Source organism: Trachypithecus francoisi, unplaced genomic scaffold, assembly GCF_009764315.1.
Source record: "Trachypithecus francoisi isolate TF-2019V2 unplaced genomic scaffold, Tfra_2.0 Lachesis_group10, whole genome shotgun sequence".
In the NCBI taxonomy this organism is placed as follows: domain Eukaryota; kingdom Metazoa; phylum Chordata; class Mammalia; order Primates; family Cercopithecidae; genus Trachypithecus; species Trachypithecus francoisi.
The window spans coordinates 85,151,043-85,163,459 of NW_022681455.1; the positions used below are offsets into that span (position 1 = coordinate 85,151,043).

General features: G+C 44.6%; 2 protein-coding genes across 2 annotated transcripts in view; both read right to left on the reverse strand.

Annotated features, from left to right (window-relative positions):
• Nucleotides 1–12,417, reverse strand: part of LOC117087719 (putative cyclin-Y-like protein 3) — a 13,368-nt gene continuing 951 nt past the window's right edge. Inside the window, exons 2-4 of the mRNA XM_033218274.1 lie at nucleotides 8,768–8,933; nucleotides 4,186–4,348; nucleotides 1–2,016 (exon numbers count right to left, since the gene is read on the reverse strand). Of these exons, the coding sequence (XP_033074165.1) occupies nucleotides 1,978–2,016; nucleotides 4,186–4,348; nucleotides 8,768–8,856 (291 nt within the window). The 5' untranslated portion in view covers nucleotides 8,857–8,933 and the 3' untranslated portion in view covers nucleotides 1–1,977. The remainder of the gene's footprint in view (nucleotides 2,017–4,185; nucleotides 4,349–8,767; nucleotides 8,934–12,417) is intronic.
• The window catches only part of LOC117088575 (cyclin-Y-like protein 1), a 26,327-nt gene continuing 23,351 nt past the window's right edge, over nucleotides 9,442–12,417 (reverse strand). The window contains exon 6 of the mRNA XM_033219839.1: nucleotides 9,442–9,571. Coding sequence (XP_033075730.1) covers nucleotides 9,442–9,571 — 130 coding nt within the window. The remainder of the gene's footprint in view (nucleotides 9,572–12,417) is intronic.

A 12,417-nucleotide genomic window follows, 5' to 3' on the forward strand; every position in this document is an offset into this window, starting at 1 on the left:
TTCAAGTATCAATCCAAATATCCTGGTAGTATTTTAAATCAAATACAAGATACAATATCGTTAATTTTGGGAAAATTTAAGTAACTATATCTAACAAGTGAAGATAAAAAAGAAAATATCATTATCACAACGAATACAATTTTTAATATACAAAATAGTTAAATTTGTGTATTTACCAAAGAGTAGACTCTACAACCACTGAAGGTTTTTGCATGAAATGTTTTAACATCTTTAGTCAATATTTTATCTTCAGACACAAAATATCAATACATGTAAATTCAGTTACATATAAAGGGCCACAGATTATGGTTGGAGGAGGAAATCACAAATCGACCGTGGGATATTCCAAACTACTGCACTGTGAAAGTAAAAGCAAGAAAGAAAATAGGGATTCCTATTGTTTCTGATAAAAGGAAAGGAAAAGTAACTCCCAGAAAGCTACTCCCTCACTTTGCCATATTCAAATGTCTAGGACAAGGCACAGGTCTGGCCATACCCAAGGAAAGATGAGGTTCAGGGTGTAACAAAAGACAGCAGGGATCATGGGGCATCTTAGGATTCTGCCCCCCATATCCACCCTTGCACAAAAACTTGATGTAACGTCTCACATTGGTGGGGATCTGGTCTTGTAAGGAAAAACAAAGTCTCAGAAAGTGTTTCCCATGTAGGTTCTGAGGCAGTTGATCCTCAGTGCCTTCTATTTTGGAAGCCAGAAAATTCTTTCTTGATTGAGAAGGGGTGCAGTCCTGTGCACCATAGGAGTCCCATTGTTGACTGCATTTCAGTGGGTGCCACCAGTTATTACAACCAGAACTGTGCGGGCAAACTTCCTCAGGATGCAAAAGCCACTCCCATGAGAACCGCTGCTCCTCTCCATCTGTGAACAGACTGACAGATGCAGGCAGCACCAGCAATCTCTTGAACCACTGTGGTGCGCTGGAAAATGTGAGTCGTGATGTGTCCCTGTGTTAGAATTATTGAGAGGCTTTTGTTTTGTTAACAAGTTCTGAGACTATACAATGCACTAGGGCAAGATTAGCTGGGAAGATGATCTTCTGATAATGTTTTGAACCCAGATGTTCCTCCTTTGTTGTTTTCCTGGAACTGGGTTAATTCAGTTTTCACTTCTGTAACTCCCCTAACAATCCCAAGGCCAGGTCTTTTACTGCTTCCCTAGGTGGCGTGACCATTATCGGCCTAGGGAAAGATGAGCTGATTTCATCTCTTCCTTTATAACCATGACATGGGGACCTCATTTCACATGCACAGATTCCCTCCAAAGGCTAGATGAGCAGGCCTGAGCCACTGTGGTGCTTGGAGTAATGACAGCCTTGCCCCAATGCCACTCTCTCTTCCCACCATTGTTGACTTTTGGGCCATTGCACATTCAGTGCCTCAGTGGACAGGGAACCAAACCCAGGTGCTTTCACAAATCTGGAGCCAATTCTAAAGGTTTTTGAGCTCCAGCTCAGTTCAGACCATTGTCACCTGCTAGGGACTGTGGGTGACTGTGGACACCACTGGCACCTGCTTAAGACTGTGGGTGACTGTGGACTCTGAGCTGGGATGTGCTGTGTCCATGTGACACTCCTTCTCCCCAAGAGTTGTTCAATAAGGTGGTGCCCTAGGAATGCCATCTGGACCCAGTGAAAGAGGAAAGGCAGGAAGCACCTGGCACCCACTGTTCATACCACCATCACCAAGTTCCACAATGTGGCAAACTTGAAGATGCTTCCTCTGGATGAAAATCCTAAACAACAACAACAAAAACAAATAACAAAACAAATAACAAAACAAAGAAAAAAAAGAAAATCCTAATTTTGTTGTTTCTTTCAGCAGAAGTGATATTTTCTAGTCTTTACAGTTGAGAAGTTCAGGGTCTTTTAAGGCTAATTTCTCTCTTTAAGATAAGATGGCATTAGAGCACTGAATACCAATGAAGTTCATGCTGATAGCCCTTTTCATTGCAGCTGCATCTCAATGCAAGTCTTTGTACTCACACGGCCGTGACATAGCCTAGGAAAGTAAATCAAAGAGAAAACAGGTACAATTTTTAAAAGGGCCCCAACTTTTTTTTTTTTTTTTTTGAGACGGAGTCTCACTCTGTCGCCCAGGCTGGAGTGCAGTGGCGCGATCTCGGCTCACTGCAAGCTCCGCCTCCAGGGTTCACACGCCATTCTCCTGCCTCAGCCTCCCGAGTAGCTGGGACTACAGGCGCCCGCCACCTCGCCTGGCTAGTTTTTTTGTATTTTTTGGTAGAGACGGGGTTTCACCTTGTCTGCCAGGATGGTCTCGATCTCCTGACCTCGTGAATCCGCCCGTCTTGGCCTCCCAAAGTGCTGAGAGTACAGGCTTGAGCCACCGCGCCCGGCCTTTTTTTTTTTGACATGGTGTCTTGCTCTGTCGCCCAGGCTGGAGTGCAGTGGCGCAATCTTGGCTCACTGCAAGCTCCGCCTCCCAGGTTCACACCATTTTCCTGCCTCAGCCTCCTGAGTAGCTGGGACTACAGGTACCCGCCACTGCGCCCGGCTAATTTTTTGTATTTTTAGTAGAGATGGGGTTTCACTGTGTTAGCCAGGATGGTCTCGATCTCCTGACCTCGTGACTCACCCGCCTCCGCCTCTCAAAGTGCTGGAATTACAGGAGTGAGCCACCGTGGCCGGCCAGGCTCCAGCATTTTTATAAAAGGCATCACTGATAAGAAGCCACACATACAGATTCCTTTAGATGGTTCCCCTGCAACTGCTTTGGCTAAGGTTTACACTGCCAGGTTCTGAGGATGCTACTCTCTGCCCATTCACTAAGGTGATCTCCTTTAAGGGCTATGAATAGATTGCCAGAGCCAAGAGGAACTTACTTTATTAAGTTATTTTAAAATTGGGTTCATCACTTGATGATATAGTCACATAAAAAATAAAATAGGCCTCCCAAAGATTTCAAGAGTATTGTGACACGATCCTAACAATATCATCTGTTACCTGTGCACTTGTTCCTTCAACATAATAAACATGCACTTGTGCCAAAAAATCAATTTACTCAGCGATTCAAATTCTATGCCATCTTTATTAGTTACTATATACTCAAAACAAATTTTCATGAGACAGGTGTGTGCTGGGCTATTTTGGAACATCCAAGAAGTCTAACGACTGAAGCACCATAAGGTGCTACTTATATGCACACTATGGTGGAAAAATGTATTATTCTAAAGTACCACCAAGATACCAGAGAAAGTGCCAATTTTATATGTGTCGATTTCAGTTGTAATTTTCCTGTATACTCACTGAGGGTCATAAGCCATAAATCTTACGTTGCCCCATGTAAGTTAACCATTTTCATTAAAAACCCATATCCTTCCTACAGCCAGTACTTGAAACACTGGCACCTTATGCAGTCTAAGTACAAGTCTCTCAGCCACTACTGCTTTGTCTAATAAACTCATGGGACTGCATCGTGATATATACAGTAGACAATGACATAAATTTCCAAACTGTGTAAGTAAAAGACAGTCAAGAGTGGTAAGTGCATTGTATATGTAGATATAATTAGGCATACAATTGCATTTGTTCACATATTGTTGTGTGAATGGATAGAGGTTAAAAACACCCATTAAAATCAGATTAAATTTAATTAAAAATATTCTGAATTATGGTCATAGCAGAAAGAATATCAATAATTTTTTAAGAATATGGATCATTGGCCGGGCGCAGTGGCTCATGCCTGTAATTCCAGCACTTTGGGAGTCCAAGGTAGGCGGATCACCTGAGGTCAGGAGTTCGAGACCGGCCTGACCAACATGGTGGAACCCCATCTCTACTAAAAATACAGTATTAGCTGGGTGTGGTGGTGCATGCCTGTAATCCCAGCTACTTGGGAGGCTGAGGCAGAAGAATTGCTTTAACCTGGGAGGCGGAGGTTGTGGTGGGCCAAGATCACGCCATTGCACTCCAGCCTGGGCAACAAGAGTGAAACGCCATCTCAAAAAACAAAAAAATTAATTAATTAATAAAGAATATGGATCCTTCTATAAACCATAACAGATAAGCAATATGATGCCAAAGAAATAAGCTCTTTTGTCTGTTAATTTTAAGGCTTTCATTTTCCTAATCACTACTTAATATGATTTTGTAACAGATGTTGGCTTTTGTGGCCAATGGAAAACTCCAATAAGTGACTTCACATCCTTACCTCCAGTCTCTGTGCTTTATCTTTGTGAAGAAAACTAAATAGAAAGTACAGGTCATGGTCATTTGCCAAGGCACGCAGGTCGAAGTAATATTTTGCATAGACACTGGCAGATACATGAATATTAAACTCAAGTAGCTCCAAGAAACACTTCTCCATCTTGCTCCTGGGGGAGGAGAAACACAATAAAACCAACATAGGACAATTCTAGTCAAGTGGGTTATCTTTAAAAATATTCTGAGCTACTAGGATGCTCTAAATTCTGTTTTGAAACAAATAAAGGCTGCCCGGTCGGGTTCCTACACTGATGTCCAAACAAGACACAGCTGCTTGGGGTCTCTTCTGCATCCCAGCACCCCAAGTTTGGGATGAGGGAAAGGTGGAAGCCTCTTCTGCACTCCCGCTGCGGACTCAGGGTTCATTCTTCAGAGTTCCCTTAGTTGGGCAGTTGCACAACTCAGACTCCGTGCTCACTCACTTGCCCCCCAATAGCAATCACATGACAGGCATGATGGGTGCCATTTATTAGCTCTGAAGGACCTCCAGGCATTTTTACCAGGACGACAATAGGAAGGGGCTTACTGAAGTAGAGAAGCACCAACAGGAGGACTGGGTGCATCACCACAGCAACAAATGGACCCATGGAGAGCTACCCTATTATCTCAGAGGAGGAAAACTCTAAGGCTACAAGAAGGATTCATCCCAAATAAATACCTGAGCAAGCTACATTCTGTGGCAAAAAGAATCCCCTTCCCTCTGCTCCAGCACACAAGGCTATGTCAAGGGGGCATAACTCAAGTTTCTGCTCACCTTAGTATTATGAAGAGTTGAAACTGCCACTATGACAGGGCAAGGATATTCTTTAATTTCAAAGGCAGAAAAATCAAGGAGAGACATTTTGGCTAGACTAAACCCATTTTATGATGTGATTTCTAGTAGGGCCCTGACCTTACACACGCAGTGTTGCTCCTGAGTTGGGAATGCAACCCTGAAGTGCTCAGCATCTGTCACCCCTGGCCAGAACGGGATGTGGGGGAGTGGAATGCAGTGGAACAGGAAAGGGCTGGGAGCCATCCTCTGCCACATGGTCATCCAGCCGCCCTCACCAAGGCTAAATTAATAGGTACACAGTTAGAGTAAATCTGGCTGTTTTCAGAGTAATCCCTGTAATGAGTTAATTGCTTAAAAATGATCAGTATCTGAACAATACATTTGGTTTCTTGGTTTGAAAATTTTAGTATTTTACCCACTGGCTAAGTCAACAAATACTTGATGTTCTCCTGTAAGGGGGACAGTTAGATCATGAGCCAAGATGTGGTGATCTCATTTGCTGAACTTAAAACCCAGTTGAACCTACTTCCAAAATTAATTTTCTGTTCACATGTCCATAAGTCTATAGAAATTTAAATATATATATTTGAAGTATATATATATAATTTGAGTTATATGTATAATTCAAATAATACATGAATAGATAGCTAATCAGGACTAAACTTATTACAGGAATTAAAGGCACTTCACGATCCCTTTTTATTTTCTTCACTCATACATTGTAACTGTGTAGAAATACAGTACTTCACAGAATTAACATATTAATAGAAATTTAATCCTGAAGAAAAGCATTCTGTGTATAGAATATGCATCTTCTGGGCTTTGTGGTTTTTTAAAATGGCTAGATGATTGAATAGCATACCCTTTACAGACACAGCAAATTTTCCAAATAGCAGCTACTTAGTTTAACTTACTCTTTAGAAAGGAAATATATTCTAGGGAGACACATAGATGTTGGAAAGTTTTAAGAAAAGTCTGATGGACACCAATTTTTTAACTATTACATTTACACTCAAAATGGGACCATTGCAAACAGTGAACAGCAGGGGGCTGACACAAATGTCTATTAAACACCTTGACGTAACGCTTTTCAACTTCCCAAGATCATAAACAAGCAGCCTGTTCGGAGCATAGCTCCTGGTGTTTCTCCATTCACACACCAACAGCACTGTTTGGAACTGGTCTTCTTGGAACTGGGCTCTGCCCCCACTGCTCCTGGAGCTCACTTCTGTGGAACCTGCACATATCCCTGCATGCTCTCTGATCCTGTGACTAGAACTCAGAGCCCCAGCCAGCTTAACTGCAGGTTTTGAGAACAATTCAGCTGTCATAATGGTAGAACTAAGTGTTCATGATTACAAATTTGAAACTGCCTTTGCAAAAATTGTAACTGAGAAAATCATGACAGTGAAAGAGAGCTGATCTGACTTCATCTTGCTTCTAACCTCCAAGCTGTCCTTGTTCATTCCTAGGCAAAGGCCAAACTAACTTTGGGATGAACTTAGTTTAGGGTTTAACTTTGAAACAAAGACGGTAACAGCCCCTTCCCAAAACAAACCTGCTTCCTGCCGAGGGACTAGACTGCCTTTCCAAGACTAACAAATAGCCATAAGATTAGAAATTATGGTTTAGGAGTCATGTGGCTGAAGGCTGCAAGAGTCTGAACCTCCCCATATTGCTCCTGGGAATAGCATCACTATTGTTAAACCTAAGATCCAGAGCTTGAGATATTTTGCAGGCCCTGTATTGGGATCAGGTGGCACCACTCCAATCAATAAACTTGGCTCATCTGGTTTTGTGGCCCCCACCCAGGAGCCGACTTAGTGCAGGAGGACAGGTTCACCTCTCTCTGATTCCATCTCTGATGTGACCAACCAGCACTCCCCACTTTCTGACTCCCTATCCACCAAATTATTCTTTAAAAAACCATCCCAGAGTTTTTGGAGAGACTAATTTGAGTAATAGTAAAACTCTGATCTCCCGTACAGCTGCCTCTGCATGAACTAAACTTTTTCTCTATTGCAATTCCCCTGTCTTCATAAATCAGCTCTGGCTAGGCAGCAGGCGAGGAGAACTCAGGCAGTCACAAATCTTGCTTCCTTTGAGGGACCAGTTTGCAAATTGATGACTATGATCAAGGCCACTTTAGTGTTTGCAGTGTCCAAAGTACTTCTATTAGTTTCAAGTTCATTTGCTGTCACACTCTTTGCTACAATGGCTACCAGAAATACCACCACGATCACTTGGTTTACACTATTAGCAAAGTGGTGTCAACAATAGATTTTTGGTTTTGTTTTTGAGACAGAGTCTGGCTCCATCACCCAGGGCTGGAGTGCTGTGATGTGATCACAGTTCACTACAGCCTCAACTTCCCAGGCTCAGGCAATTCTCCCACCTCAGACTCCCAGGTAGCTGGGATCACTACAGCTGCCTGTCACCATGCCCGGCTAATTTTTTTTTTTTTTTAATTTGTACGGACAGGGTTCACCGTGTTACCCAGCAGGTCTTCAACTCCTGAGCTCAAGCAGTCCACTCACCTCAGCCTCCTGAAGTGCTGGGATAACAGGCATGAGCTACCGAGCTCAGCCACAAAGGGGTCATTTTTAAACGTAGATATACACTGAGGTATATCTACAATAGACACTATATCTGCAATTGCAGACATACACTGAGGTGATTCAGAATGATAGTATTATCTGGAGTCATGGACAAAGGTCACGAAACTAACTTGTGCCACTGCCTGGAATGATCTTGATCTGCTGCTGCTGCTTAATGTGAACAAGAGCTGCTCCCTTGTCTTGCACAGATGCAGCCTGCACAGCTGTCCTCACTGTCCAGCGGGCACCCAGGAAGGCTCTGCTGGAAACGCCTCCCTGCTTACCCTGCCTGCCAGCTCCAGGGCCCGTCCCTTCACAGCAGTCATGAGGCGGGATTGGAAGGGAGCCCTGGTGAAGCTGTGTTTCAGTGTCATGTTGGTGCATCTGGGAGGAACCCCATGACTCTGCAAGGCTCCCCGCACTCTCATGGACAACTCCAGACCCCAGTGTGCTGCTGCGGATGTCTGAGTACCCATGGAGCCTTGTGAGTGTGGTGGGCATGGGGAGATGCCCCAGAAATGCTTCTCACACTGTGGGAGGCAAACATGGGAGCTTCTGACTCAGGCTGATTTCCAAACATGCAATACTCCCAATGGGGAGGGGCCAGGGCACAGGAATCTGTGGCTATTTAACTTCATATCTCAAGGTTCCTATAAAAACAGATCTTCAGAAAAAAGGGGGAGGAAAGGACCAGCAAAAGCAACTTCACAATGGGTGTCTTAGGTTGAAGCTATAACTTCTCCATAGTCCAGAGCCCTTAAGACCTTAACAGTGGCCAATTATTTCAAAGGCCAGGTGTTTTCCCCTTAAAAAGGGACTGAAACTGGCAGATAGCTTCTAAAAAACTGTAAAGGTATTTACTGTACTGTGTCATTCTGATAGTACACTTGTATGAGTTTTGCCAAAAAACAATCAGAAAAATACTTTTCAGTTTATCCAGGAGGTTATTACAACAATAATACATCAAGACCTACCCAGGAATGCCAGAAAATATAAACTGTTATACTAAAGCTGGATAGAGAGAAGTCTGTGGCCTTATGCCTATTTCCTTTGTCTGCACAATGAAACCTATAAAGATATTTTCTACAATGTTAACTTGGAGAGCAAATGAGGTAGGGAAATTGGTTACACATGTCGCCAAAATCTTACAAACTCACATGTTCTCAACTGCAATGTCCTTGGGATTCTGGCTGTCATTCACACTGCACAGACCACGATTTCTCCAAACCTTGGAGGCAAGAAGCATGGCTCCAAGGACAATCTTTTCCAATTAGTAGGACAAAGATCAATGTTAGCACTAGTTAAAGGTCGTTCGATGTACACCTGCAAAATAGAGCACTGCTCTTTGATTTCAGTTCAGTTTAAGTGTGGTGATACAAACATTTAAGAATGAAAGATTTCTTCTGGTTTTGACCAGAAAGTAAGTGCCTTTTATTCTCATGTTCTGCAGAGACTTTGCTCAGACAAAGCAAGAGGCCAAATCACAGTCATAGTCAGATACCTCTGCAGCCTACTCTGCCCATAGACATTTCCAGCCCAATTTCGGTCACAGGGATGACTGGACATCCCTGTGGGCATGAAGAGAGGCACCATCAGCCCCTTCACACTCATGAAAGGCAGCACAAACTCAGGCCCAGTGCAGATTAAGTTGTTCAAGCAACACTCCAGTGCCGTCCGTGTGCAGTGTCACACCTGGCTGGCAGGTAGATAGGAACTTTACAGGTGTGCCATGCTTGAAAATATAACACCCAAATGATACTGACAACACTGCTGCCTTCTCCTTTTCACAATAACTAACGGGCTCTTGAGACACCAGCTGAGGAACTGCGGGTCAAGAGCGCTTCCCAATGACTGCCATGCAGACAGCATGACAAGTGGTCTCTGTGGCTGAGAAATAGTTCCCATATTCAGTGCTTGATAAGGAAGGCATGTGTATGAAAGGAGAGTACTGCCCACAGCCCCTATTTTCCACATCTCCACAATCATTTCATGAAAACTCATTTCTTGGCCGGGCGCGGTGGCTCAAGCCTGTAATCCCAGCACTTTGGAAGGCCGAGACGGGCGGATCACAAGGTCAGGAGATCGAGACCATCCTGGCTAATACGGTGAAACCCCGTCTCTACTAAAGAATACAAAAAACTAGCCTGGCGACGAGGCGGGCGCCTGTAGTCCCAGCTACTTGGGAGGTGGAGGCAGGAGAATGGCGTAAACCTGGGAGGCGGAGCTTGCAGTGAGCTGAGATCCGGCCACCGCACTCCAGCCTGGGCGACAGAGCCAGACTCCATCTCAAAAAAAAAAAAAAAAAAAGAAAACTCATTTCTTGTCCTACAGTATCTGCATTCAGTCAGTTCAGTTGGCTTTTAGGCAGAGACAGCTGTCGTCCTCTGTTTCCCTGGGGTTCCTCTCAACCTGCCAAGCAGTTTGTGAGACAACCTCAGGAAGTATTTCTATTTATCCAATTTCTGTCCTATAAAGAACTGGGTGAGGGACCAGCTGAGTGAAGGTGACAGAGGTAAGCTGGGAGGCATTGCTACCCCAGAGGGTACTCTGCAGAAGAGTATGTCTCTATGCTACTTGATGTTTTTGTATCAAGACCAAAGGAAAATAGTTCATTTTAAGAGAGTTCATTAATTGTCTGAAGGTTATCAGATTGGCGGCTCAGATCTGGCAATGTTCTCCAAACTCAACTGTGTTTTCAAAATCAAATGGCTGTTGAACGTGATATGTTCTTATGAGAGATTCTGCTCCCTTTCCCCCTAACTCTGCACGATTGGGTATGATAGGAATGACCCTCCCTCCTATGGGACTCGTTAGAGAGCACTTAAACAGTATTGGCGAGCCCTCAACCTCCTGTCACCTTTACTGGTAAGCTGTACTTACTGACACTCACTAATACCACTTGCCCTCCTGGGTCAGTGAGAAAGGTCCTTTTTTAACACCAACTCTTCTATCAGCACGGTGGATCCCATCCCACTTTTGCAGAATACTGTTCCCCAAATCACCTCTTCTTGAAGACTTTCTCCCTCTCTGCCAGAGATTTTTCCCAATACAAATGTGTTTCCTGTTCCCATCCTGCTCCCCACAGCTCCCCAGAGGCATCCTCTCATTTGCTCACAGCATCAAGCCCTGTTGCCAGCTCCTCACCTCCCATCTCTCCTTAACCCACCTCACCCAACCCCATCACTCACCTGAGACTCCTCTTGCCAAGGTTCTCAGAGTCTTGACCTATAAACCAGAGCCCTTCACCCCAAGTCTCCACTCCCCAAGCTAGCCTTATTCTTGTCCAGGTAATTGCCACTGGCTGAGCTCCTGGGGACTAATACTTACATGTGAGTTACCCTGTTCCAATCTGTGTGCAATGCCTCTGTGCCTACCTTCACTGGTAGGCTGCCTGCTTCAGATTCTGAGCCGCCATGGGTTACAGCTCACCTACATCACCCTAGCTGCTTCTTGATCCTCTTCTCTGCCCCAACCTTCCTCCCAACTGCAGTCTACTCTCCCCAAAGCAGTCGCCATCACCTCTTAAATTAAGAACACTGTACTCCCCTGCTCAAGATCTGCCATGAGTACCCCCATCAAACTGGAATAAAACCTGAACTTCTTCCCATGGCCTGCAAGCCAAAGGGCTCTGTGAGCCGTGGCACTGCCTGTGCGGCCTCATCTCTTCCATTCTTTCCTTTATTCCTCTCGCCACATGGGACCCTGCTGTTTGTTCCTTGAACACGCATGAAATGTGTTCCTGTCTCAGTCTTGGCACTCATCCCACTGCCTGTCATGCCAGCCCTCCTTATTGTCCTCGCTTTATAGTCAGGTCACTGTTCAAATGTGATCCTCTAGAGAGGCTCTTCCTGATCATTCTATCTGAGATAGTGAGCCCCTCCCATCCCTCTCTCTTTATCCTGCTTTGTTGTTTTGCTATTTTCCATAACCTAAAAAAATGCTTTCCTCATTACAACATAAGCTGATAAAGACAAGCACTGTGTTCAACCTGTCCTCTTTACCCCAGCACTTAGGAGAGTGGGACAGGGTCGGCATCCAGCAGGTGTTTATGGAATGGACAACTTCTTGCAGCATTTAGCACTGTGACCACAGTCTTTCCTATCTTGAACCTGTATTCTTTTATTATCCTTTCCTGCTTTTCCTCCTCCCACTCTAGCCACTTCACTGGGGGCTTGTCCCTTACATGCTGATAGTCCTTACAGATCTATCTTCTGTCTATCTTCTTTTCTTTTCCTTTTTAGAGATGGGGACTTGCTCTGCTGCCCAGGCTGGACAGAAACTCTTGATCTCAAGTGATTCTCCTGCCTCAGCCTCCTGAGTAGATGGGACTATAGGTGTGTCCCACCATGCCCAGCTTCTCCACTTTCATTCTAAATACTTTCTCTGCATTTGAGCAGCTACTCTCTTTTTTTTGAGACAGAGTTTCGCTCTCATTGTCCAGACTGGAGTGCAGTGGCACGATCTCAGCTTACTGAAACCTCTGCCTCTCAGGTTCAAGTGATTCTCCTGCCTCAGCCTCCTGAATAGCTGGGATTACAGGTGCCCACCACCACATCCAGCGAATTTTTTGTATTTTTAGTAGAGACAGGGTTTCACCATGTTGGTCAGGCTGCTCTCGAACTCCTGACCTCAGGTGATCTATCTGCCTCAGCCTCCCAAAGTGCTGGAATTACAGGTGTGAGCCACTGTGCCCAGCCTTGAGCAGGTACTCTTACTCTTCATTCCTTATTTCCAGTTCAGATTCATGCTCCAGTTCCATAGATCCAAATGTTGACTGCACACGGCCACTCTGCTATCTTACAAGCGC